Here is a 27,441-nt window from a genome sequence, read left to right as displayed (position 1 = left end):
GCTTGCAGTAACATATGAAACAGCTACAGATCTACAAAATTCTACTAAAACATCAAAATTTGATTGGTACAACCTATTCCTAATTTTGTCAGACTATTCAATTGAAGACTATAAGCAAGATTACTCTACATAAAACACTAGGAATATGGACCATATTTATAACTCACAGTACCAGTCTTACATGTTCAGAGTTTTATATAGGCTTTGGCCCAGTGAGTCAATGTTAATCAATACGAACATGAGCACGAAGATGAGTCTCTATGGAGCCCCGTATGGAAAAGTACTGGGCTCAGTGCTTGGCATGTGTGTTCAGTAGTTAGTAAACAGATGACCAAAGGACAGACGACCATCACCGTACCAGACCTGATGTACCTTTATGCATATTTGGAAACCTGTTTATCTCTGTAAAGTACAGATGTAATATTAAAATATTAAGAGTTCATTATCGTTTATAAGAAATGGAATATTATTCAGCTTTAAAAAAAAATGGAAATCCTGACACACACTGCAACACATTTGAACCTTGAGAACACTATGCTGAGTAAAATAAGCCAGTCACCGACAGATAAACACACACGAATTCATTAACACGGACCTCAACGCCGCAGCACAAGTGGCTATACCTAGTACAAGACGAAGCCCCAGGGGAAGTCAAATTCAGAGACAGGAACAGGGATTGTCGGGAGATGCGGGGAGGGGAGAATGAGCAGTTGCTGTTTAATGGGAGCAGAGTTTCAGTTTTCCAAGATGAAGAGGGTTCTGTACCTGGACGGTGGTCATGGTGCCACACAAGGTGAATGTATGCAATGTCACTGAACTGAACTAAAAAAGGTGAAGATGGTTAAGTTTATGTTATGTGTATTTTACCACAATTTTTAAAAAGAGCAAAGCTCAGTAACTTTAGTTCATTATCATTTCTACTTCCTCTTACCTCTAAACTTTATTTCAGTGATTATTAAAATACAAACCATAGTATTATTCTAAACAAGTTTATCCAGCACATTCCACACTGAACCAAAAATACAGTCAAAACTCAGTTCTTGGACATCTTGGTTCTCGAGCAATTCCCATCCAGTTACTCACAGAAGAAATGTCTCCATTGTCTAACAAAACCTCGGGTGTCGATTCTCTACCTGACAACCCTTTCACGATCAGTCACGTCTGATCACGATCACCTGTCTGATCAGTCACGTCTCTCAGGCAACAAACAAAGGAGACTCAGTTTCAAACAAACCGCTTCTCGAAGCTTTTCTGGAACACATTAAGTTCTAAAACCAACGTTCCACTGTATTCTAAACTTTTCCTGAATAGCGATCTGATTCAGTACTAACATGCAAAATTTAGTTTCATAATGAAATCATTTAAGTTAGTCATACAGTACAGTAACAAAGTCCAAAAGACTTGTCCTTAGCAAGTTTAGAAATAAGGCTTTGTTGCCCTTCAAAAAACATAGTACCGCCACTACTGATTAAAATTCTTTCCATATGCACAGATACTAAGAAAAAAAATAATAAACAGCTTGACTTTTTATTTTTAAGATAAATTATTTAATCTATTTTTAACTCTTTTCCATAGCTGTATACTGAGTTTTAAAGTAATTCACTGACCTGATCTAAATCACTGAAGTTTATCCGCTGCTTAAGCTTCTCGAGTTCCGCCTGCTCCGGAACAGACATCTGGGTCACGTATCTGCTGTGCGGAAACGTGTGTGGAGTCTTCGTTCTCCGCCTTCCAACGCCTGGGGACGACTCCGGAGAAATGTCATTGGTTACCCGCTTGTCACTTTCTACACCAAACTTCTTCTTATTCTTTTCTGATGATCTATTTGCCTTCTTCTGTTGGCCACCCCAATCCTTTAAAACAGTAAAGGCAAGAAGAGTTAAGATGGTCTCTGTCAAACCAGGAGAATAATTTGGTATGCTTAAAAAAATTTGGTCCGTCTTAGAAATAACAAAACACTTTTCACATAAATGTACAGTCTTTTCACATAAATGTATAGTCTTTTCACATAAATGTATAGTCTTTTCACATAAATATATAGTCATAAATATACTTACTATTACTAATCCATCTTCCCATTATGGCTAGTCTAAATTTCATAGGCTGTCCTTTAGAAAATAGATTACTTTCCTTTTTACAGATCATTATCAGATACAAATGCCCAAACTCCAACTCTACAGCCAATCTAAATACTTCCAAAAACATTTTTAAAAATGGTCCTTTACTATTTATAAACTGAGTAGCGAAATGAATCGCAGATACCTCTCCTGGCCTCCTTTCAAGTCAGTACGTATGAGAAAAGAGACCTGCAATCGGCGTGGGCTCTGAAGTAGTGACCGCTCTCTGAAGAAACGCTCCACTGCATGGCCCTGAGCAACGCACTGAACTCCCCACAGCTGAGTTCCTTAGTCTCTAAAACAGCAGCACCTTCAGAACATAACTAAACATTACATAAAAACATCCAGCACGGTGCCTAGTATGTGGTGAGCAATAAATATAACTTATTATTCTTACAGACGACAATGTGTTACATGAGCTCTGATGATAAAAATGCTTCATGTTTTAACTAGAAAACATTTTTACTTACTAAGTTCCACCCATATAACCTAACTCATTCAACAAAAAGTCTACGAATTCCCACAGTATCCAGATTAGAAGAATCTTTTAGTCTTACACTAGTAAAAACCTTTGGCACATTCTCCTCACTTTTAAGAAAACTCCCTTCACTACAGACTGCCCCTTCACATCAGTCCCCGTGCTGGTGTTCCTGCTGCCCTCAGAGTCTGCCTACCCGGCCCCGTCCGGCCACAGATGACTGCACACGAGATGCGCATCTACTCCGAAAGGGAAGAATCCTACCTTAAAACTTCACACTGTAACCAAGAGACTACTGGTCAGTGTTTAATTGCAGCTGTAACTGAAAGCTTCAGAAAGAAAGGGCAGCTACAATGCACCACGTGGACCAGAGAAGAGAGAAAGCTGGTCGATGAGGACACAGTTGTGTTAACGCAGGGACTCGGAAGGAGAGTAAGGGAAGTGAAAACGTAATTCTTGACAACTTTGTAGTTCCTTTTTCTGTCCCTTCCTAAAACCCAACCTTATTTCTTTACATTGTTTTCCATAAAACAGCTTTATATCCTTATAAAAAACTTCCTCTTTGGCTTAAGCTAACTCAAGTTGATACCCTCTCATCTGCAAACAAAAATGTCTTCACTAACACAACAAATAGCCCAGCATCATTTAATATCTTGACCAGCCAAAAAAAATGTGTTTGTTTTACAAAGTTTCAGTGAACCAGACTTAGTTAAGTCACGGGAAAGGTGCATTTCAATTGCTGGCAGTCAATGACAAACCACCAGTAAAAGCATCATACCATGTTGTTGAGTCGGTCATCAACACTCTCGTTGATCCAGTTGGGGGAATCCTGATCATTCATGCCTTCTTCAAAAGGACCTCCTCCTGTGGCCATACTGGCTTTAACAATTAATTTTCTGTAAAACAAGTAAAAACTAACCTTTTAGGCATATAAAAACACACTCTAGCAATATAAAAGAATCTCGGAAAAGCTGATTTCATAAAATAAAAAGAGTCCCTGCCCAACCACACACACACACACACTGATTTAGCTGTTGCAAGCCTATCATGATTAGCATGAGTTCAACTGCTGGGGTAATGGGGAGGGGAAGGAAAACCTCTGAATAGCCATTATGCGTGCTGGCATGCAAGCTTTAAGGTTATTTAACTTATTCAACGAAGTCCTAAAAGGTCATGAGGGAGGAAAAAGTTATTAATAGCTAGAACCAAAAGTGCTCTTAGAAAAGAAACTAATACCTCCCAAAGACCTGGGCATCTGTTTTGTGTTAAAGATTCAGAGGGCAGAACTGCTCCGCATGGAACATGGAGAAAGGCTTCGTGTCAGTAACAAAGAAGGTAATGGTGAGCAAGATGAGAACATAGGCAGAAAGGACGACCAGATGGGTGAATGGCCAATAAAAGTCGAGAATACAGTGGCTAAAACACTTTCAAAATACTGCTGCCTGCTGCCCTATTGTATTGCTGGGGATTTCGTGAAAATAAGGCAGAGAATTTCTTACTGGATCAAAGAGATGAGAAACAGGAGCAGCAATGGCAAAAGCAAAGGTTTAAGAGCAGAGAGTACATGAGAATAAGATTTCCACATGTCCTGTGGAGGACTTCGGATTTCCACTGGGTAGGAACTGCAGGAGTTAAGAGAGCGGGGCTGAGTGAAAGAGGAGATGGTAGGACAACTTTACAATTCAAGGCCAGAAAAGGCTATTAGGCATCAGGATTGTAATAGGTTTCTCATTTTACAAACACTAACACTAACAATCAAAGGAGTTAGGTAATTTTGCCAAGGTCATTCAGCTGAAAATGTCAAGGATGAATACAAATCCCAGGTGCTTCTACTCTAAGAGCCTAACTTATCCCTTTCATCACCAGAGCACAATGTTAAAAGGATTATCATCCCTGACAAAGTAGGATTTATCTCATAGACGTTTTAATGTTAGGATATCTATCAGAATAATGTATTAACAGATTACAGAGCAAGTTAAATTTTATCATCTCAAAATAAAAAAGGATGTGATAGAATCCAATACTGCAAATTTTTAAAAACTCTTACAAGTACAAATATACTGACACTGCTTCATAGCTATATATATATTTTTCTAGTGTTTTTTTCCAATGAACATGAGGTCTCTCTAGAAGGCATACAACCATGTAATATGAAAAAGAGACATTTATTGAAGAAGATATACAAGATACAAGATACACTGTACACAGGACAATGACGCCTCAGTCCCCGTCAAAGTAGGCACCTTGGGACCTCACACAGTTCTCCCCATCACCATCAGCTGCCAGGTCATATTTTCCTGAATCTCAACGATGGTCTGAAATCTCTTCCCTTCAAAGGTGATTTTAGTTTTTGGGAAAAGCCAGAAGTTGAAGGGCACCAAATGTGGGGTGTGGGGAGGGCTGAGTCACTTGGGTGATGGGATGTTATGCATGAGCTGGCACCCTGTCAGGACCAATCACCAGTCACCAGCTGCCCATAGCTGCCGCCTTCTGAATCATCGCAATAGCTTCTACAGAAGAATGCTCAAGCCTAAGATGAAATCTGATGCAGATTGGTTGCTCTACTGGCTCAGTTGTTTTGAATGTGACAGCCACACAGTACACATGCTCACTCAACGGCATCGACTACCCCCACTGACTAGTATGGTGAAGGTGTCACGGTTCATGCATGCGCATTTCAGTTCACTCTCCTTGGCTGCCAGGTTACACCAATGTCAGGCAAACCATTTCTATTATATTAACAATGGCTGGACTTTTTCGGGACAGACCTCATATATTACTTTAATAAATTCTACAGAGTTGAAAAAAGTACATTTTAAACCAATAGGCAATGATTTTTAAATAAGACATGAAGGCCATTCCTATTAACCCTGCAGCAGCTGCGCTTCCAAATGGTAAGTGAGAGGTCATCAACCACTGTCATCCACATAACCACTCGAGGGTTGAAATACAGACCAAAACAAGAACGACACATGGCAGTTATTTAGCATTGCTTTGGAAGTTATAAAGAACAGAAAAATAAGGAACAAACACTATTAATATTAAAAAGAAAGAAGGTATTTTTAAAGAATATGCATTATAAAACCTTCAAAACTTAAAATGATCACCAATAACCTCTCAGAAAATATACTGGAGAAAAATGATGCCACTGACACTAGTGACAGAAAGAATGAAATATCTAGGAATAAAATTTGCCCTGTGCGGGGAAGCACCATTAAACTCTAGAAAACAACAGAAGAGAAAATTTTAGTAAGTAGAAAAACAAACTATCTTCCCTGGTGGGAAGACAAATGTTATAAAAACATACCATTTTTCCTAAATGTTTAGCCTTAATAAAACTGCAAGAAAAATCCCACTGTAATTCTCCTTGGAATTTAACAAAACAAGTAACAATAAACAAGCCACAAAAAAATTTTTACTGTCTAAAATATGAAAGCAAGAGTACCAATAGAGGTAGGAGAGTAAAAAACTAGTCCCAAGGTAAACTCTACTACACTGGGTGCCTAAATGGTTAAGTTAGTACCAGCCCTAAAAAAGAAATCTTCAAATATACAAAATTAGAAAAAAGTAATGAAAAACATTAATTATAGCTAAATCTGTGTGTTGGTATTAACTATATATAAGCCAAGCACCATGCTGAATATTTTATGTGCCTTTCATCACTTAATCCTCACAAGAATTCTGTGATGCAGGATTATTCAATTGATGAGACAATTTGGTAACAATTTTGAAAATGATTTATTTAGAGCTTTTAAGAGCCTTTATTTAACTTAGATTCTTCATCTAAAAAAGAAACACAGAAAAATGATTTAAGTGACTGTTTTCTCAATTCCTCCAAGGATGGTACATACCCAATACCAGTGAAGACACAGAGAAGAATTAATTCACAGTAAACAGCGGGGGCCTTAGAGCATCAGAGTTTAATTCTCTCCAAGTGAACAAGGCTGCCTTATAGTCCAACACTGGGACAGTTAATAGATTAATAAGATTAAATAAATCAAATAGGCAAAACAAAATGAACTTTAAAGGGAGAGATCTTACTAATTTGGGATGTAGAAATAAAATGAAAAAAGTTCAATGGATTTTATTCATATAAAAATGAATCCTAAGTAGCTGAAAATAACTAGTAAGTGACAAATTGAGGGGGAAAAACATGAAACAAATAGGAAGTTTACAGTTAAAATCTTTACTATAATAAAAAAAGACTAAAAGAAACTCCCTCAAATTAAGTATTATCAATTTACCAAAAAATCAGTACACATAAAATGATAAAAATAATATAGTCCAACTGAAAATTAAAATAAGGGACTACTAAATTTGCTCAATTACGTATATTGACAAATCCCCATGAAGGCAAAGAGAAACTGTATAACCTTTCTGGAAAGCATTTTGGCAATACTGTATCAAGAACTAAAACTATGTTTTGACTATAATTATGATAAATTAAAAACAAGCTAAGTATCAAATAATAGGCTCAATACTATCGCGTCAGAACACTCTTCAAAATATGTAATTATGAAGGCTGAACAATACTGCCTGCTTGTATCACCAGAAGGTTCATATCATCATCAAAAGAGAAAAAAACAATATGCAAAACTGCATACAAATTTTAAGAAAATACAATGAAATGCTTGCATGCAAGCAATCGTTGGTTACAGGGATAGGTAAATGACTGATTTTTCCTGTTTTCCCTGTCTTACAAGTTTTCTGCAATAACTGATTCCCATACAGAGATATGTTCAGTGAGCTGAAATGACTCATTTAAACTATTTTGCCACTATTATTTTCTAGATGTATCGATATAATCTGTAATATTAAATAGGGACTCAAAAAATACATATGCAGTACAGGAATGCCACATTTAAAAGTACTAAAAGCAAACTGTCCTAAAATGTAAATTAGAATGGAAAATTTTTAAGGTTATTGAGGTAAAAACTCTTACTTAACAATTTTCCCCTTAAAACCGAGTATATTACACTTTCCTATCAATAAAGTAATAAACTCAGTTTACTTTAAATTTTTTAACACTGCATTTGAAGCCCTGACCAGTGTGTCTCATCTCAGTAGGTTGGGCGTCATCCCACAAAGCTGGTCCTTTCCCGGGTCAGGGCACCGGCCTGGGTTGCAGACTCGGCCCCTGTCACGGCATATGCGAGAGAGGAAGCCTGACGTTTCTCTCCCTCCTTCTCCCTCCCTTCCCGTCTCTCTAAAAATAAATAAAAATCTTTAAAAAAGAAAAAAGACTATATTTTAAAAGACAATGTTTTATGTACTATGATAAATTTCAAAAATGAAAAGCTTTTTTTAAGGATCTATTTTTAAGCTAGTGACTGAATAATATTAAAATAAGATTCTAAAACAATTTGAATATATTAAAATTAGTTTGGGAACAATGGATCAAATATTTTTAAATCTTTCTAAGAATACCACTTCCTAAATAAAATTTATTTAGTTTATTAAATAAACAACTTTGTCTATTATTATATTGTGATTGGCATACAATGAGGTAGAATATTTAACGACATCATAACAAATGCATTTAAAAGGCACAGGCCTATAGGAGTGAAATTATTAGTACAAAACTAAAGAAATAATCGCTCGTGGGTCAATTCTCAATGTTAACATTCAGCTCATCTCCCTAAGAAAGTATCTCCCCTATAAAAGGTAGAAAATAAAGCCAAGTTATTTCTCTCTTCATGCCAGCCTCCCTAAACACCTCAAAGTCACCATTAAACATATAGGATGTCTTCTAAATTTTATTCTGTAGACAGTTTATATATACTAATATAAACTATTACTTAAACAGTAATTATTATTATGAACTATTACTTATATAGAAAGACCTCCAATAATCAAAATACTAGGTATGTGGAAAAGAGGACCAATACAAGCAACATTCCCATGGCAGGATCAGTAGGAATTGGTGACTAATACTGTATGATGAGGGAGATGAGGCAGTGAGGAAAGAATAAAAAGATGATTCCTAGAACAACTTGCAGCTTAAACTGGGTATATGATGATACATTCAAAGTAATCTGAAAAGAAACAGGTTTCTGTTGTTGAGAAAAAATGATGAGTTCCATTTTAGAAATGTCGAGTTGGAGATACCTATGGTACACCCAATTAAAGTTGTGTAGCAAACAAATACTAGTCTCTCAGAAGTGAAATCCAGGCTGGAGAGAGACTGCAAGTCACCCACTGATTAGATCTGAAGTGCAAAAGAAGGTTCGGGGAGAGAGGAAGAGTAACAGGAAAAAGACTGGACCTTGAAGGACACGGGTATTTAAGATACACACAGAGGGAAAGGTGACTTGAGAAGGGTCAAGAAGACCAGAAGGAAACCAGGAGCATGTACCAGAAATGGGGAAAAGAGCATAGAAACGGAAGATATAGTAAGAATGCCAGACACTACTTTGTCATGGAAGGAAAGTACTGAGAAGTGTCCACGGGAACTCAGCAACAGGTCACGGATGATGACCTTCTTCAGGAAGAGCAATTTCAGCAGGGTGGCAACTGTCATTGAACGGGAAGGGGAGAATGTAAAGCAAGTCGTCAGGGAATTGTTTCAGGGAATCAGCCTGTGGAGGAAAGCAGGTGATGGTCATGAAGAAAGTTTTGTTAAAAGGGAATTATCTTGAGTATGTTTAAAATTTGCTGGGAATGACTTAGGACAGAGGAGATACTGTAGATGCGGATGAGAAAAGTGGTGAGAAAATGGTGGTGGTCTCTGAGAAAGTGGAAATGACTGGAATCCAGGGCACAAGAAAAATGATTAGTTTTAGACAGGCAGAGAAACATCTCTTTAATGAAACAGAAGGAAAGAAGAAAGTGGACCTGAAAGTCTGGGTAGCAGGTTTTGAGGCAGAAAGTTGAAAGAGTTCGTAAGTGCCAGGAAGGAGAGAGACTGCTCGTTGACCGGGAGAGGAGGAGAGGTGGCAGTGTCTGACTACGGAAGAGGAGCAGGGAACAGAGAATGGCTGGTGGCAGCAAGGACCCAGGTGAGAGCAGAGAGCATTCACCGACGCCACACCTGCAGTATGAACTCTTCCCCCAGCAGCGCTCACCGGCCTTGGCGTAAACACTCCACTGACCCCATCCAAGGCTGAGATTCTGCCAGGCAGGTGTATGTATGAGAGAGATAATGACATGGAAAACTGAAGCTGTGGAAAACCTGTGACAGTGATAAATGATGGTATGGGGAGCTTAATGGGGAAAAGTAAAAACTGTTCTACTTCAGACAAGCACTTCTAGGCATCCTGTGACCTACTAAGCAATGTTGAAAATATTACTTAAAAGTTTCATTTAGCTATTTTGACAGCCTTATTTCGCTCTCTTATCTTGCAAAGATACGAAATGCAAAAATACTATGCCAGTTTATGAGCTGCTGTCAGTGACTGATCGTTCTGAGAATGTCCTGCTGCAGAGGTCTCACTCCAGAGAAGGGGTGCCCAATCTGCGGCCCGTGCTGGCCACACGCAGCCCACCATGTGGCTGGGTGTGGTGGCTGTGAATGCGGCCCAACACAAAATCGTAAATTTACTTAAAACAGTGAGTTCTTTTGTGATTACGTGTCACAATCTATTTAATGTGTGGCCCAAGACAGCTCCTCTTCTTCCAGTGTGGCCCAGAGACACACAAAGAGTGGCCATCTGTAACAGCATTAATTACCACAAACATACCTATGACTAAGATTTACTTTTGAAATAAGGCAAAGAAGAAATTCAAAGAAATCTAGTAATCAAGTAAAAAGTTATTTTCCTAAAATCTTTAAAATTCAAGTATTTTTCAAATGGCACTAAATTACTCATAATCATCTCTGGAAATACCTTACTTCTCAGCTGATTGCTTTAAATCAAGTTTTTAGAAATACCCAAATAAAATAATGTGTAGAACACAGTTTTAAAAAAATCTACTCAGGGTCACAAATAACCAAAGTTGATATTTTATACACCAGTTTAAGTGTTCTAAAAGTTGCATTATTTGGGGTAGTTCTTCCCCTCCTGGTAAAAAGGAAATATGCCATGCACTATTATAAATCTTAACACAGTGGACAACTAAGCACTTGTAATGGAACCTGAGAAGAAAATGCCTAAGTATTTGGTATTATGTACTGTTCATTCAAAGTTTCATTTGAGAAACTTCTCAATTTCTTCCCTGTACTTAAGATGATCAAGTATCAAAAAATTATACAGAATCTTTTTCAGTTTTGCTGAGTCTTTCCAAAAATTTCAATAATTTTCTAGAACTTAAAATATCTCTATAATTATCCTCTTCAAACTAAAAAAACTCAAACCCTGGCTGGGTAGCTCAGCTGGTTAGAGCATCGTCCCAATATACCGAAGTTGTGGGTTCAATCCCAGGTCAGAGCACCTACAAAAAAGCAACCAATGAATGCATAAATAAGTGGGATAACAAATCAATGTCTCTTTCTCTCTCTTCCTGCTCCTCCCTCAAATCAATAATTTTTTTTAACTCAAAATATTGGGGGGCGGTAACAGAGTCCAACACCTAATTTGAAGTAACAGACATTTGATTAGAACTCACTATGTACCAAGTATGCATTAGATCTACCTTTACAGTTACTCTATGTTGAACATTTTCACACCAATAAAATTTAGCATATCCCTACTTTCTACAAAAACAACTAAGAATTCTGAAGTCAATTAATTTTCCAATACACAACGTTCTGCTTCTAAGACCTCCCCCGCTCTACAATTTATACCCAAAATCTATGGCACTTTTTTGCCATCGATTACATACACCTCTCCAGGCAGATCAGGCCACGCTGCTGCCCTCCTCCTCCAACCCCTAGCATCAAGGCCCCTTCACTCCATCTCACTGGTGACAGCCCTACCTGCCGTCACTTCTACTGGACCACTCCAAACATAACTCCCCAAATATTCCCCCTACTTCTTCAGCTTCAGGAAAATTCCAAATCCCTCTGAAAGCACTATGTCCTTGAAAATTCTTTCTGAAACAGTGCTACTCTTCTAGGCTCAGAGATTCATGGGGAGAGGACATCATTTGCAGACCCTTATTATTTGTTTACCTCTCCTCTTTAGAACACATCAGGCAGCAAAAACACCACCCTCCCCACCTTAGGCACTCTTTCCCACTGTGTCCCCCACAAGAGAATCTTGAGCTTACAAGCAGCTCACGGTTTCATTCTGCACTGCATGCCCTGCTCTCATGACCTGAACGTGAGCAAGGGTTTTTGTAAGCCTGGCCTCAGTTCCAACGCCCATCTCATCTTCTCTATACCGATACTGTTTTCACTCTGAACTGGTAAGTTGTTCAAGGTCCTGAACTTCCGAAATCCCTCTTTCTTGCCCTAAGTTTTTATGTTTTACTTCTCCCCCTCATTCCTGCAGAACTTGCTCTTGGCCCTGTCACTTCTCTCTCCAGAAATCCATTCATCCTGGCTTCCTAGACACAACCCAAGCAGGCCATTCCAAAAACGCCTCGTGTTCGCATCCCTAGCTTCCTCACCTACTGGCCTATTCTGTCAACTCAACTAATGTTTGTCTCTGCTTCTATCCTCACTCCGTGAAGCAGTGGGCAAGCGGTTATAAAACGGCACTGCCTGTGTCCATTACACGGTATACTATACTGTATACAGACACACACACACTCTCACATTTTCAAAATGTAAATTCACTCCATGAGGTAAGGAACTGGGTCTGATTTGCTCACTGCCGAATCTCTAGTACTTTATAGTCATTAAGTAGCACGTGAAGGCACTCAATCAAATTTGTTAAGATGAATGCACTGCTATGTACCCCTTTATTTGCCTCTCACTTAATTTCCTATAGTGATAATTCCAAAAACTTCGTATGTTTTTCCACATCTCATATAAACCTGCCCTTTCATAAACAAACAGCCAAATCCCCTATCAAGAAAACCGAGCTCTTCTCACACGAATCGGCTCAACAGCTGTATGTTTCTGTTCCATCTTATCCATCTCGCCGGTGTTAAACGGGAAAGTACTTTACTTTATGCCTGACTTTACAATTCTTTTTATTCTACCAAACTCCTACCATCTATGCACTTCGGTGGTAAGAACTTTAATGCCAACACTCACATCTGACCCTTCCTGAGTTCCATGTTTCTTATCCTGTTGTGTTACAGTCTTCTAATTAAAAAAGAAAATACCACTGAAAATTATAATCTAAGATATAAATCCACTGTCAATCTGTACTTTCTCATGAGGGTCATCTTATTCCATAAAGAAACGGAAGACCTGGCAGCTTTCCTAGAAAGCAAGAACATACTAAACAAATCTGGAAAATGAGCTGTCTTCAAATTTTAACTGAATTAAATACGGACTCAGATTTTTCCTAAAAGAGCAATTATTTCTAAAACATTCTTAACAAAACTTTCTTCTAATCCTCATCTGCTAGTCATTTCATTTCTAAATTGTCCCTGGCAAACTTAACTTTCCCTCAGTGAGGTTAAACAGACTTTCTTCCACTGCTCAGAGAGTATCTCTACATAACCAGTACTAGATAATGTACTACGCACAGAAACTAACATTTAAAATAATTTTAGACAGCTGAAAGAAAAAATTTAAAACTTCAGTCAATAGTATGTATAACAAGCTAAAAAATAGCTTGTGAATAAAAAATAAAAGCAGGTAATTAACAGAAAACTTGAAAAAGATTACTTAATAACAAATGGATTTGGCTATCCAAAATATCTATTCTAGGACCAATTCAAACTCAAACGGTCTGAAGAAATTCCATGAGAAGAAAGACATTTCAAAGGTGTTACACAAACTATTCCACATTTCAACAGGTAGCAGGGACAGGGCTCCTCCGAACAGAAGCATGAGGTCAGACTGCAGTGGAATGCGGAAGGGCAGGCACACAGGCCGGCAAACCCGGGCTGTCTGTCTACCAGGTAGAGAGGGCCCTCCACCATGCCCTGGTACTTATAGTTCCTTATCTTTTTAGTCCTCACCCAAGGTATATTTATTGATTCCAGAGAGAGAGAGAGAGAGAGAGAGAGAGAGGGAGAGAGAGTGAGTGGGAGGTGGGGGGAAGGGGAGGGAGAGAGAGAGAGAAAAGATAGACATCAATGTGAGAGAAACAGGGGTCCTTTGCCTCCAGCACACACCCAACCAGAGACACGGCCCACAGCCTAGGTATGTGTCCTGGCCGGGAATCAAACCCGTGACTTTTCTGTGTATGGGGGACGACTCTCCGACCAACTGAGCCACACCATCCAGGGCATGCACTGGTGTTTTGTTAGCCGTCTCCATCTTCAAGTCTTCTTCAGCTATAATACGAAGGACAGTAACATACATAATGATGTCAAATTACCTGCTTGGAAACTAGTTTTTGCAGCACAGAAACAGCTCTTTTTCTGCTCCACACTTCAAAGTTGTTGTCTGCTTTTAAGAAAAAAAGACTTTATTAATTTCTTTACAATATGAAGCAGAGAATAACAAATACTGTATTTATATCTTATATTAAATCAACAGAAAAGAAAAATTCAGTTTATCAGTATCTTAGACTTAATTTACTTTAACCCTTTCAGAAGACAATGTGGTGTACATATATGTTTAAATCCTCCAAACGTGTATGATCCTATCAAACGACAATGTGCTACCTTTAATATCTACTCTGGAATATAATGAAAACAGGCTAAACCCAATTATCACCTAAAGATCCATGCCAAGTTCACTCTTCAGATTGATGAAGTCATTCACTTCCAATAATTCAAACTATTCCAGAACTCTGTCTACCCGGTGAGGAAAAAAGAGGTTTATTTAAAAGCTAGCTATTTCATTAAAAATACCCTTATCGCTGTAAAAACACAAGGTTGGCCTTCAGTTCAGAAACTCAGCAGTCTCACGGCTTCCAGTGGCTCTCACCGTGAAGGTGCTAGGGAAAGAAAGAAGCAGGTGCACCCCGAGCTCTACAACACCCACTCCAGTAACCCGAGAATACCAGGAGGCGGAGTCTGGAAAACAGCTATGGGGCAGGGGTGGTGGGGGCGCCCCGAAAGCCCGGCTCCTTCCAGCGCCAAAACACGATCTACCACCGGTAAGACAGGCGACACAGACCTCAAACCCGTCCAAAAACAAGTAAAAAAAAAAAAAAAATGTGTTTTTCAGACAAGGCGCGCTCCTGAGCAGTGGGCCGCGGGAGGAAAAGTTTGGAGGACCCGCCTCCCTACCCGGGCCTAGCTACCACGTAATCCCCAAACACCCGTTTTTGCAAAGCAAGCAACGTTTCCCAAGTCGCATTTGGCGTTTAGTTTTCCCCATCCTACCTGGACCTGCAGAAAAGGTTGGAGATGCAGAGCAATGACAGGGGGGAGGTAGTAAGTTAACACCCCCTCGCAAGAATGAAGCACCTCTTAGCCAAAGTCAGGAACGCCCCCCGCGACCCTTCTGCTCTACAAACAACCGCGACAGCAGAAATCGCGCTGCTCACAGCCCACCCCGAAAGCAGCGTCGTTTCTTCCCCGCCCTCTTCCACCCCGAATTCTGGATTGAGACCCCACAATAAAATTTGAGGATGGGGTGGGAGGGGACGCAATGACGGAGACTAGGGCCACGGAGGCCCCTCGCTTTGGAGAACTAGACCCCCTGACTCTGGGAACTAAACCACAGCCCGACTCCTCTTCCTCCACTCGAGGGACATTCCTAGGCACCCGAGACGCAGGGCGGCCCCCAGCCCCGGGCCGGAAAAAGAAAGGGGCGGGGAGGCAAGAAGGGGGCTCCACCGTCGCTAACGCGTCCCTAGATGCTCACCCCGAGATGGCGTCGGTCGGTCCGGACGAGGGGCGGACCGCCCGAAGTAGGCAGGGAGAAGACCCAGGAGCCCACAGGGAGGCCTGGGCCCGAAGCCAGGCCTCCCGGGTCTAGACTCCCCAAGCGGCTGATCTCCCGCCCCTGGCGCCGCGCAGCCCTCGGTTGCCAAGGGCTGGGGACGCGCACGCAATACCTGTAAACGAAGCAGCCGCTCCTGCCAAGAGCGGAGTAACGGTCAGACCCCACAACCCGCCACCGACCGTGTTCCTCCCCGGGAGACCGCAGCCGGGACAGTCCGCAAGTTCCCTGGCTGCCGCGGGCCCAATGGCCGCCTTTCCTAACTCAGCCAGTCGGCGCCAACCGCCGCAGCCACCGCCATCTTAGGATCTCATTGTGGTGGGAGAAAAGGGGAGGGGGGACTGCAGAAGGGGCTACGCGCCCCGGGAGACATGCGTCGTCTCCGCGGCAACGGCCGCGCGCAGGCGAGAACTCGCCGGGACGCGAGCCGCAGTGCGATCCACGCGCAGGACTGCAGTCACGTGACCAGCCGGAGTCTGCGGTACCACCCCTGGCTCCTGGGTGCCCGATTACGCCAAAGAATAACCAGAGACTACATGTCCCAGAATGCCAGTGGACCGGGTTTGGAGCGTCCGCTCGTCGACTGAATGGGAGAAGAAACAAATCCCAGCATGCTGTGCGCCTCTCGGCTCGCGGAAGGACGGGCTCAAGGCCTGTGCGGAAGTGGACGGGCCACCCTGGGCAGCTGGGGATAGAGCGGGGGCGCATTCCTGCTTTTCGTGGGGGCGGTAGCTCCGGATGGTGCCGGATGGAGAAGGACAGACGAAAGTCCGGGATCGCGCTTGTAGTCCCTGTCCACACACATCCCGGTCACGAAGGGTTGGAAACATAAGGGCCCTCGCAAGCTAGTTCTAGTTTTACAGCCACGGGAGTTCCCTGGCCGGAAGCCATAGAATTAGTGGGAGAATTATAAATGTAAATAATCAACGCCACCTCCGATTAATGTCCTACTTTTATTTGAGAAGAACCAGATGATTTACACCAGAATTTAGTATTGAGACATTTTCTCTACAACTACACTGAATTCTTTTAATTTACACTTTTCTTTCAGCAGCAGCCTTTTTTTAAGGTTAGTAAATTGACAGGTTCGTAAAACAAACCAAAAATGCGACAGAGGGACAATTAAGGCTTTCAGTGTGCCTACCTGAATAAAACTAGTCAATTTTTCTTGAATGCAAGGGCATTCCGTTTAGGAAGTTTGTAATCGTGGATTTTTTGTTTCAAGCAAAAAAGGAGTGCTGAAGAATGAGCATCAGGGTTCCAACAACAAATTGTTCACAAAATCAATTGGTAGAACCCATCTCAATGCATAATTCAGGTGAACGAAGCTCCAGCCTGCGGTAATTTGCAACTGTATCCAGGTTCAGTCTGGGTGCAATGGTCTTTGACACTTTTTTTGTCATACATTTTTTAGTACTTTCCGTGGGTCTCACATTGCTGATTACTTAGGTAACAAAAACATTGCTCTTGAAGAGCATATGTTTTAGTGATTGATGGAGAAACAGGCTATGATGTAAATAAATTCTGTTTTGTAAGACAACGAAGTGCCGTGGGAACTCAGAGTGACTAGCGAGTGTGTGTTTTCTGTTCAGCGTGGCTTGGGCCCTTCTAGCTCCATCACTCAGTAGTAGCTCTAAAATCCTGGGCGAGTTGCTTATCCTTTCAGAGCCTCTATTGCCCCACCTGTAAAATGAGGGGTGTGTGGGGTGGGGGGAATAATAACAATGCCTAGGTTGGAGGGATTTTTTAAGTAGTATTTATTTTGTATAAGGCAGGATTAAGCATTTCACCTGTTGTGATTTTCTTAATCTCACGACTCTCCTGAAGGGACTGAGTGTGCATTCGTTTCATTTTACAAATGAGAAGTTAAATAAGTCCCCAAGGCTCTTGACTCCAAGTGATGGAGCCCAGACTTAATCTGAGTTGTACTGACTCCTTGGAGAGATTTTTGGGTTAACTAAGAAAATGCATGGGAAAAAGTACTAGCATATGATAAGATTTCAAAATATGAGCTGTCATCAAGATCATAACCCTTTTGTTTTATATGGGGTGATGTACAAAAAATCATTTTTCCTCCTACCTTTTAAATCCTTCCTTGGGCTAATAAATTAACAGATGAACAAAAGTATATGTCCAAAATTTATTTGGATATACATGTGGGGGGGCATAAGAATATGAGACCCAAGGAAACATTGTGCCGTTGAGATTTATGTGCCATTGAGGACAAAGGAGAGGGAGGCAGTGGTCTAGAATTTCAAAGGGAAAGCAGACAACTTAGAGGCGGATAGAAAGAGCAAACGTAATAAATGCTTGCCGGCCACCTAGAAACGAGTATACAGGAGGAAGTTAACAACCAGGCTTTGCTGGATTTCTGGGGGTGGGGTGGGGGTGTCTACCACATTTAGTTTATATTATGATGCTTTAATTAGGCTTTTCCTCTTTAAAAAATTTTATTGATTATTTTTAGAGAGAGAGAGGAAAGGAGAGAAACATTGATTTGTTGTTCCATTCATTCATGCATTCATTGGTTTCCTCTTGTGTGTGCCCTGGCCTGGGATCGAACCTTCAACCTTGGTGTAGTGGGACTATGCTCTGACCAGATGAGCTACAGGGTCAGGGCTAAGCATGTTTTTCTATCTGAATTCCTTCAGGTAGGTAAGGAGGAAGGTCAAAGTTTCTTTCTGAATCTTGTTTTCTTAACAACCAGCCTAAAATCAATATCCTAAAAGGTATATTTTGGGGTAGCAAAACTTTGGTCATATATATTTTTTTAAGCATGTAGAAGCTATTATCATTGAAACAATTCAGATTAATTCAAAAGCATTCTGAAATCAGTATGGTCATTATGTTCCTTGAATTTATGAACCCTGAAAATTGTAAACAGTATTATGTTTGTTTGGTGGAGGGAGGAGTCTGAGACATTTTTACATTAAAAAGGGGTCTGCAAACTCAAATATGGGCATTACAGATATTAGTAGGGGACAAAGGAAAACAAAGCCCAACCTACAAAATTATCCCAGACTTTCAAAAAGTTACCCAACTTAGGAAACAAACCTTATGTAAATGAATCAGTTTAGTATCAACATATGGAAATGGCAAATAAATGAAGCAGATAGTAAGTGCTTTAGGAATTCAGAGAAAGTATTGATATATTGCCTCAAAGATACTGATCGTTCCAGGATCTATGTAGGATGAAATGGGGCGCAGCGGTCTGGAGGAAATGAAGATGGAGAGCACGAGAGGCTCCTCATGAAATGCAGTAGTTAATTAACTTTCAGACTAGTGGCAACGTTGAGAACAAAACGGAGAACAGAGGAGGAGGGGGAGACAAGGAGAACAGGTGGCAGTGGCAGGAAGAACGAAGTCAAGGCATTGGATCCTGATGCTAAAGGAAGTCAATTTGTCACCCAATGAAATGTCATTTGACACTAAGAGAGGAGCCCTTACGATACAAGATTTTGTGCTGCATAGTTTATCTTCTTAATGTGTTCTCTCTGTTCTTTGTCCACAAATGGATTTTAGGCATGGCTGAAGCAGAAAACCAGCCTTTTGTATTTGTTTATATTCCAAACGCCTTGAGGAGTTCGCTCACTTGGATGTTTATTAATGTGGTTTTTGAGGACAGTTCTTTGCAATACCCAGGATTAACCTGCAGGTGGTGACAGAACTCAAGGGGAAAACCTTCAGTGGCTGCCATCCACACTGCTGTAGTAACTGAATTTTATGATTGATTGTTCTTATGTGGTCTTTGATACGCCCAAGGGAATATATGACATTTATGTAAGTTATAAAGTACAATAATTTCATTCAAGCATCATCCACTACCTAACCTAAAAAATTGGAACATAATCAATACATTTAAGGGCCCCTGTGCTTTTCTTCAAATCTGTTTTCCTTCTTTGCAGACATAAATGGTATCCTGAATGATACCGATGTTATCATTCCTTAATTTCTCTCATATAACTATATATCACTAAATAATATATTGTTTAGCTTTGCTGGTTTTCAAGCTTTATATACCGTAACTGGTATCATACTGAATATATTCTTGCTTGACTTGCTTTGTAATTCAACATTATGTTTCTGAGATTCATACACATTCATGGTAGAAACACAGTCTATTAAGAATACAACAACACAATATAAAATTAATTTCAGAATATTCCTTCAATTGAATCTAACTGATTTTATCTTTACTCTTCATATTATCTCTGTGGGTAACGATGAAGGAAGAGATTGGTCATGTCACACAAGGGACTATGTAGAGGCCTCTGACCTAGTTCTTAGACCTTTTGCTTAAATTCAAGCCCTTTACTTCCCTGCTTTAAGCTAGCCCAGAGTTTCTCAGTCTTGGTACAGCTGCATTTGGGGCTGGATGGCTCTTTGTTTGGGGGACCGTTCCATGCAGTGCAGCGTGCTTAGCAGCATCCCTGGCCCCTTCCCACAACATGCTTGTAGCGCGCCCCGCCACCTAGTGTGACAACCAAAAATGTCTGCTGACCTTGTCAGAGTGGGGTGAGATGAGGGGTGAGCGCAGAATCACTCTCGATTAAGAAACATTGATCTAGTCTTTGCCTTGAAAAAAAAACATATTAATTATGATTTTTCTTATGTACCTCTTTTGCTAAAAAACCTGAACTTATAAATAATTAAATCAATTAATTACTATATGTAATTACATCAACTAATTATATCAAATCCAGATGCATAAGTAATGTTCTAAGGCCCTTCTTACCTTCATATCTAATTACCATGACATCTCTCATTACCGCCTAGTTCGCTTATGACCAGATTCAAAGAAACCAGCTGCTGCTCTCGACATAGAATGTTAATGTTCATACCAGTCTGAACTGCCCTTTTCTTCATAACCAAGTTACCCTTTCCTTTAAAAACAATCACTCACCAATAAATGTAACCCTCTGATTCTGACAATTCCATTCACATCGGCATTTCATCAATTTTAACATGGTTTTACCTCTGTAGAGTTGTAACTACTGCATACGTCTTCCTGTATTTTTCTTGTGTATATTCTTGGGGGTCTACGTGTTTTTACCCCACCTCCTCTGTTCATTGTAAACCTGATCAGAGCTGGAATAGCACAGTCCTGTGTGGAATGTTTGCTTCCCAGGACATGCCAAGTTGTCGGGTTTAAACAAAGAGATGTGGATAACAATAAAAGTATAAAGAAGATAATATGCATCTCTTTCTAAGCTTTCCACCACCCCTGCAGCAGAAAAGTATCAAATATAACTGAATGTGGATTGTTAATTAAACAGACATATCAGGTAACTAGGTACAGAAATACGGGCTGATATAGATTTTGTTTTCTCATTCATATAAAAATATTCGATAGGTAATGAAAATTTATTGTAAAAACCCTGTTATTGCAAATAGAATTCTATGGGATATAATTCAACTGTAGCCACAGTTATAAGGGATAATCCGGAGTGACTTTATAAAAGATGAACTCTGAGCCAGAAAAGTGTCTTTTCTCACATAAATAAGGACATGTGCAGGTGACACCCCAATGTGGTATCTGCATGCAAATCAGGGGTGTCCATCCTGATCTGGGTTCCATCGGTCCAGATTAGCTCCACTGTGTTACGGATGGAAGCTGCAGCCTTGTCTACTGTATTTTTTGTGTTTTTACCATAAGGAGGTTTTCCACACTGCAATTCTCCAGTAAGAAAGATTTTCAGGTCAAGGAGAATCAGCAAGAGGTGTGTAACAGAAAGACTCAGACTCTCCAGGAAAGAGAGATCAGAATGTTTTTTCTCTCCCAGAAGGTGGAAGGGCACCAAATAATTTCTGAGTTTAAAAACTGGGATATAAGATGGCAGGACAGACAGTCCAATCTATATAAGGAAAAAAAGTAAAACCTTGACAATAGGTGCACCAGCATGGTGTAGAGCAGGGGTTGACAAACTTTTCTGTAAAACATCAGTTATTAAATGTTTTAGGCATTGGGTGCCATACAGCCTCTGTCCCAACCATCAGCTGTGCGGTTGCAGAATGGAAGCAGGCAGACAATGTAATGAATGAGCGTGGCTGTGTTTCAATAAAACGTTACTTTGGGACACATTTAAGTTTTATGTGGTTTTTACACGTCACAAAATATTAATCATCTTCAATCATTTAAAATTACTGAAATAGGCAGTGGGCTTAATTTAACCCACGGGCCAGTGTTTGCTGACCCCTAATGCACGGACCGCTTTATATTTTTATTTAATGATACATAAATCCAAGAAGAAATTAGCAATGGAAGAAAATGCAGTATTGTTACTTCACAGGATGGTGGTTTTACAAGGAATATATTGAACTAACATGAAAGGGGGGATATAGAGTAAATATAACCGGACAACATTTGAAGGTATTAGTTTGTGCCGTTTTCATACACATTTTGTTTCCCCCCATTCAGACTAATTGTAGACATATATTGCCTCCATGAAGGATGGTCACAGCCAAAAATAAACAGAAACAAAAGATTTTTTAAATCAAGTCATAAAATAAGAAAATCAGAGCAGCCCCCACTCCTCACAATTTGCCTGGGTGCAAAGAGGGAGAACTGACAGGAAGGCAATAGACTTTGATGCTTTTCCCTGCATCCCTGGAAGGAAAGGCATCAGCTGTGTGGGATGGTGACTGAGGGGGGGCTCACAGAGCCCGGAGCTGCAGGGGGAATAGATGGGTACAGTGGTGCTGTGCAAGCCTCACCCACCACAGCCCGGGAAGTCAAATGCAGTCCCAGAATGGAGAGACACTAAATTCATTATGATACCGAACCCAGGGAGATCCCGTCTGTACAAGCCTATAGAATATACAGTCTTGAAATCCAATTAGAAAAACAACAGTTACGTTTAGCTTTCACGTGTAACTTCGTGGCATAAAAAATAGACCCACTTTACTCACATAATCCAAATGTCAACTACCTGCGTGTTCCCAAGCCCTGGAAGCTGTCGGGTAACCAGATCTCCATCACAAATGCAGCAGGAATCCTAGCCTCACTTGCTGACATCTAGGATCCTTGGAGCTATTATTTTCTGCTTCTGCTGGAATTTTTATTTCTCCTTATCCCACATCATTCCCAAGACTGAACACGACCTCTTTCCCTCTACCTTGTCAGAATACCATGGACACAAGGCACCTCTGTGTAGTAGCTTCAACGTTAACAGTGGAAGATAGAAAAGAAAAAGGAAATTACACTGCAACAAACATCTTAAAACTGAGTATTTGACACCAGTGTTTCTTAAAGATGCCTGGGACTTCTCACTGATTGCTTCTTGTCTGCTCCCTGTCATCGGGTGGGTTCTTGCTTCACCATCTACTCCTCATTCTTATCTCATTCACTCCAACTTTTCACACGCTTCCTCTTGGCTTACTTACGGAAACTCCAAACTCTTCGCTGATTCTTCATGAGCAGAACAATTTTGTTCCCTTGGCCCCTCTCCCAGCCTAGCCCAGCCAGGCCCACTATTTAGATAAACGATGTTCTCTCTTTACTCCACTAATTAGTGTGACCCATTTCCTCGGCACGGAGATCTAAGAAACTTGTGTCTTCTTTGACTGCGAAAATGAATTGCATGAGACTGTTTACTGTCCCGATTAGTAGATATTACCAGAAACATTTCCATTTTCCTGACATGTCTTCCCTTGTTATTTCAGAATGGAGCGGGGGATGGCTAACTCAGTTTGTAGCGGCCAGTCTTGAGTACAAACTTATAGTGGAGAGAAGAGTGGAGACTTTTGTCTGATTTTCTAGATAGGAGCCCCCCCCTTTTTTTCTCTTTGTTACATTCTCTCAATTTGTCATTTTTAAAAACATTTTCACGTGACCTGGGGCCATCATTACCCTCTGCAAACAGCAATGGTTTCACAGCTGGTCTCTGAGAAGCTTCTCGTAGGGAGAGAGAGAGAGAGAGTGTTGGGTGGGGGAGTTGTAGGGTGCTAGGAGGTGTGAAGACAGGGATTCTCCTTACAATGTTACGCTCCAGGTTCAGGTTGCCCTCAGCCACCACGGGCTCAGACTGCCACTCTCGGCCTCTGATTAGCACAGATCCCTGCACAGGCGGTAATCTTGCTCTACAGTTGGGTGACCCCCCCTGCCTCCACGTACAGCTAGTGAAGCACTGTAGCAAGCGGGTGAGAGTGTGTTTCTAGAGCCGCGCTCCTTCGAGCCAGATCCTGGCCTATGTGACCTTGAGCAAGTTGCTTGCCCTCTTTAAGTCTCAGTTATCTCATTGGGGAACTAGGGATAAAGATAATGTGTGTCTCAAAGGGCTGCTAGGAGGATTAAATGAGTGAAAACACAGAAAGTGTCCTGATGGTTCCTGGCCTGCAGTATGTGATGTATAAATGTTTACATTTATTAAGCTTACAAGGCTCTGTGCCAGTATTGACTTGGGCCTGCAAGTTTTCAGCCTCCATTCCCAGACTCAGATTTTAGCATGGATTTCAGAGCATTCACACCATGCCAGGGTGGCTGGGTCCTGAAGGCTTTAACTGTAAGGGCTACGTGACTACCTCTGGACACTTGGCTGGATCACTGCATGAGAGAAGTTGGACTTTATCTTGTAGGGTTATAGAGGGTCACCAAGCCTTCTTGGGTAGAGAAGGGATGAGGCTGCATTTGTTTTTGTAAATATAACTTTTCTTTTCTTTTACTGCCCAGGAGATGGTTTGCATGGGTAAGAAACTGGAAGTAGATTGATCCTCTAGGAGGTACCAATAGATTATGCCAAGGCGAGGACATAAATAAAGGTGACTGCATTGAGGCTGGGACAACGGAGCTGAGGAAGCGAGGCTGGCATTCAGGAGGGGGAATCAGTAGGACTTACTCATGAAGAAAGTGACGGATGAGGGGGAGAAGTGATGGCGGATAATGCCGAGATTCTGAACTGGACAAAGGAATAAACCGTGGCCTTACTTATACGTTCTATCGTTTGTCAGATAGCAAACAACTCTGGGGATTCTATTTTCACATGTGGCCATACAAGTATGAATCGTCATGTATTTTCCAATTAGTTGGATAATGTTTTACGATGAGATAACATCTTAAAAATCTAAAAACCGGAGAAAAGGTACACATGGAGATTGGATTTAGCTTTCTGAAGAAGAAAGATCTACAACAAACTTTGAATTAAAGAGAGCAGAGAAGTCACAGCGAGGACGGTAGTGAAAGCAGACTTCTCGTGTTACTGCCCACCTCCCTTACGTCTGGGGGCGTGTTTCACAATGTGGTTTTACTTAGCACGTGCTCTTGTCTGCTTCTTCCTCCCCATATTTTTACACAATGTAGCTGAATTTCTTCTTCATGTGTTAAGTGTAAAAATCTGTTTTCTATTAGGATGTAACATTTACTTGGTCTCAGCTGTTTTGCTTTTAATGATGCAATCTTATGGGGAGATTCTTTTTTAATAAAAAAAGGATGTTGTTATTCGGAAGCATACAACATATGCAATTCTGAAGTCCTTGCATACACACAGAAAGCAAAATAAACAATCCTTGGCCAGATCTCTTTTTATTTTTCGCAGATGAAAAAAATTGAATAAGAAAACATCTTTTGCACTTTGCTCTGTTAAGAAACCAATTTAGACTTAGTTAAATTCCAGGAGAAGCAAATTCAGGCAGGCGTGCTGACTAAGCACAAAAAGTGAGAAGATATTGTCTAGAAATAAATGACAAAGCTTTATTCATGGGGCTCAGGATTTGTAAACCATAAGTACTACCAGGCCATAGCCAGGTTGTTCTGAAGAAAAGGGAAAAGTTGAGAGTTCTTACAGTAAAAAGTACCTTCTTGAGAAGAATCGGTCCTGCATGCCTAGCCTCTGGATTGGTCTGAGATGGTCATCTTCCAGATGTCCAGGGGTCTGGATGCATGAAGAGTCTTTCCTAAGTTCTTCGGAGGGTTGTCTATGTGTTTTCTCTGTATCTCGTGGCATTGATGCACAGCTGAAAAGTTCAAACCCTCAAGTTCTCAGGTTAGTTCAAGTACAATAAAATCTATTTCTGCTGCATCAGCCCATTTGCTCTGACCCAGTTTTGTCAGCTTGACTATACAGACTCCATTTTAAATCATCTTAGCTATACTGACTTCAACTCGTTTTCTTCACTCATTCCTCAGGTGGGAAACCTCTAAAAAGAAGAGTAGAGAATAAGCATTTTATTTTATCTTAACTAATATACAAGGGAGTATGCAGGTTTTGTGGGACCGGAAGCCATACATTTTGAGGGCTCTGTCATTTTATAGGGATCTGGGGAGAGAAAACAGATAAAATGTGTGGCCAACACCCCATATTAAACAAGAAATTTTTGGTAACAATTTTCTGTTTCGCTAGGGGCAGAACCATATTTATCCTTGAGAGAAAACTTTTCTTTTTCTTGGTGGGGGACACCAAGAAATGAGCTTTTATGATGCAAGAGTAAAGCCCAGGTTATAATCTGAAATGGAAGCTAATAAAATTTTCCAATAAAAAGCAAAAATTTATCTATAGAATCCTATAAATGGTTCTCTGTGTAGTGGGTGGAGCTGTATCACCAGCGCCCATGACTTTACTGACTGCAGAGATAGAAATGTCTTTATTATGAAGCAAGAGAGAAGTCAGAGGTAGGACAAGATCAAGGACTTTGCCTGAGCTGAGATCCAGATCCACCGTTTAGGAAAAAATTTTACTACCCCCACCTGAGGAGACTCTGTTAAGTTGCCTGGAACGAAGACTATTCTTAATGACCTCTTTCCTTGACACAACACAGGATGGGGCAAAAGTAAGTTTGCAGGTGTGAGGACCTGAAACAGAGTGTATTTTTGTGCCATTATCAATGACTGCATTGTCTTTCCATATGAGCAGCTGTAAACCAAGCATTGCCCCACCCTGTGCTTCATTCTAAATATTTTAATAGAAGGCGCACTGCATTTTAAGTTTAAAATGTCATCGTTGTATTCAGAGCACAGATTTTGTAAGTCTCCTCACTGTGAGTCGATGGAGGACAACACAACTGTTAGAAATGTGTGCTTGTGCTGGCAGAATGCACTGTAGGGTGCGAGGCCAGTCCTCGGAGTCTAGTTCTAAGGGCCTTGAGAACACACGTGTTCGCTGATGCAGGCTTGCATGGGCCTGAGTGGATGGGGATGGAGAGACTGGAATTAAAGCTTCCCACCGGGACTGGGTGAGACGTTAGGTAACAGGCAGGTGTTCAGTCTAGGAGACATGATACAGAGTCCAGGGACACCCGCTGCGTCCATAGGACCATCGTGCACAACCGATGTATCAGTCGAGGGGGGCCTGTGAATAAGGCGCTTCCAGCAGCAGAAGAAGGGCACTCATCTAACCCCGTCTGGGGGCCCGAGTGACCTGAGCTTGGTGCCGCTGAACGTGTTGTCCAACAGAATTATTTGGGGGCCAGAGGAAAGCATATTTAATTACTTTACTTTGAAAAACAAAGATCCCTGAGACTATCCAAGGTCCTTTGTTCATGTTCTTTCTTCACCAAAACTCCTTTTTCACCCGATTTGCTCTCCGGGATGGTTTCGCCCACCATGAGGAAGCCTTCTGGCCAATGACCAGATGGCTTGCCTTACCAAGCAATTCTCTCTTCCTAAATTTTCTGTTTTCTCATCCCCCGAGAAACTATTAACTGTAAGTTGGTTCTCCAGAAACTAATCACTCTTGGGTTAAGTGCATAAAATGGAATTTCTAGACAAGCTAAGGTAAGATGGAAGCCTTCTTGAGCTCCCTGTTCTGTTCACTGAAGGCCCTTTAGGAGACTGGAGCGAGAAGTATGGGTCCCAACCCTCATGTTCCTGGTCCGTCTCCTCAAACCCTGAACCTGGCCTACTCCCCTTGTATCATTCCTCTCTCGTACTTCATTCAGCCAGTGACATCAGGTCTCATCCTCGTTTCACAGCTTTGCTACAGTCACACAAGGGCACAGATTTGACCTTTCCTGATGGCGGTCTTCCACCGTGTTTTGCTAGAGCAGCCATGGACTAAAGAATATTCTTTCCAGTAAGT

At 41.0% G+C, this 27,441-nt stretch overlaps 1 protein-coding gene across 32 annotated transcripts in view; it reads right to left on the bottom strand.

Annotated features, from left to right (window-relative positions):
* Window positions 1–15,924, bottom strand: part of PCM1 (pericentriolar material 1) — an 84,875-nt gene extending 68,951 nt beyond the window's left edge. For 7 of the 32 annotated variants that reach the window (XM_036011700.1, XM_036011702.1, XM_036011708.1 and 4 more), the window contains exons 1-4: window positions 15,549–15,921; window positions 13,917–13,984; window positions 3,374–3,491; window positions 1,608–1,853 (exon numbers count right to left, since the gene is read on the bottom strand). In XM_036011700.1, coding sequence (XP_035867593.1) covers window positions 1,608–1,853; window positions 3,374–3,469 — 342 coding nt within the window. In that variant the 5' untranslated portion in view covers window positions 3,470–3,491; window positions 13,917–13,984; window positions 15,549–15,921. Of the gene's footprint in view, window positions 1–1,607; window positions 1,854–3,373; window positions 3,492–13,916; window positions 13,988–14,394; window positions 14,481–15,355; window positions 15,484–15,548 lie in introns of those variants that run through there. The other 25 variants (XM_036011709.1, XM_036011704.1, XM_036011711.1 and 22 more) reach the window with 11 other exon arrangements.
* Window positions 15,925–27,441: the final 11,517 nt, after the last annotated feature.

This window comes from Phyllostomus discolor, chromosome 11, assembly GCF_004126475.2.
Source record: "Phyllostomus discolor isolate MPI-MPIP mPhyDis1 chromosome 11, mPhyDis1.pri.v3, whole genome shotgun sequence".
Taxonomy (NCBI): Eukaryota; Metazoa; Chordata; class Mammalia; order Chiroptera; family Phyllostomidae; genus Phyllostomus; species Phyllostomus discolor.
This window is presented reverse-complemented; position numbering and strand designations above follow the sequence as displayed.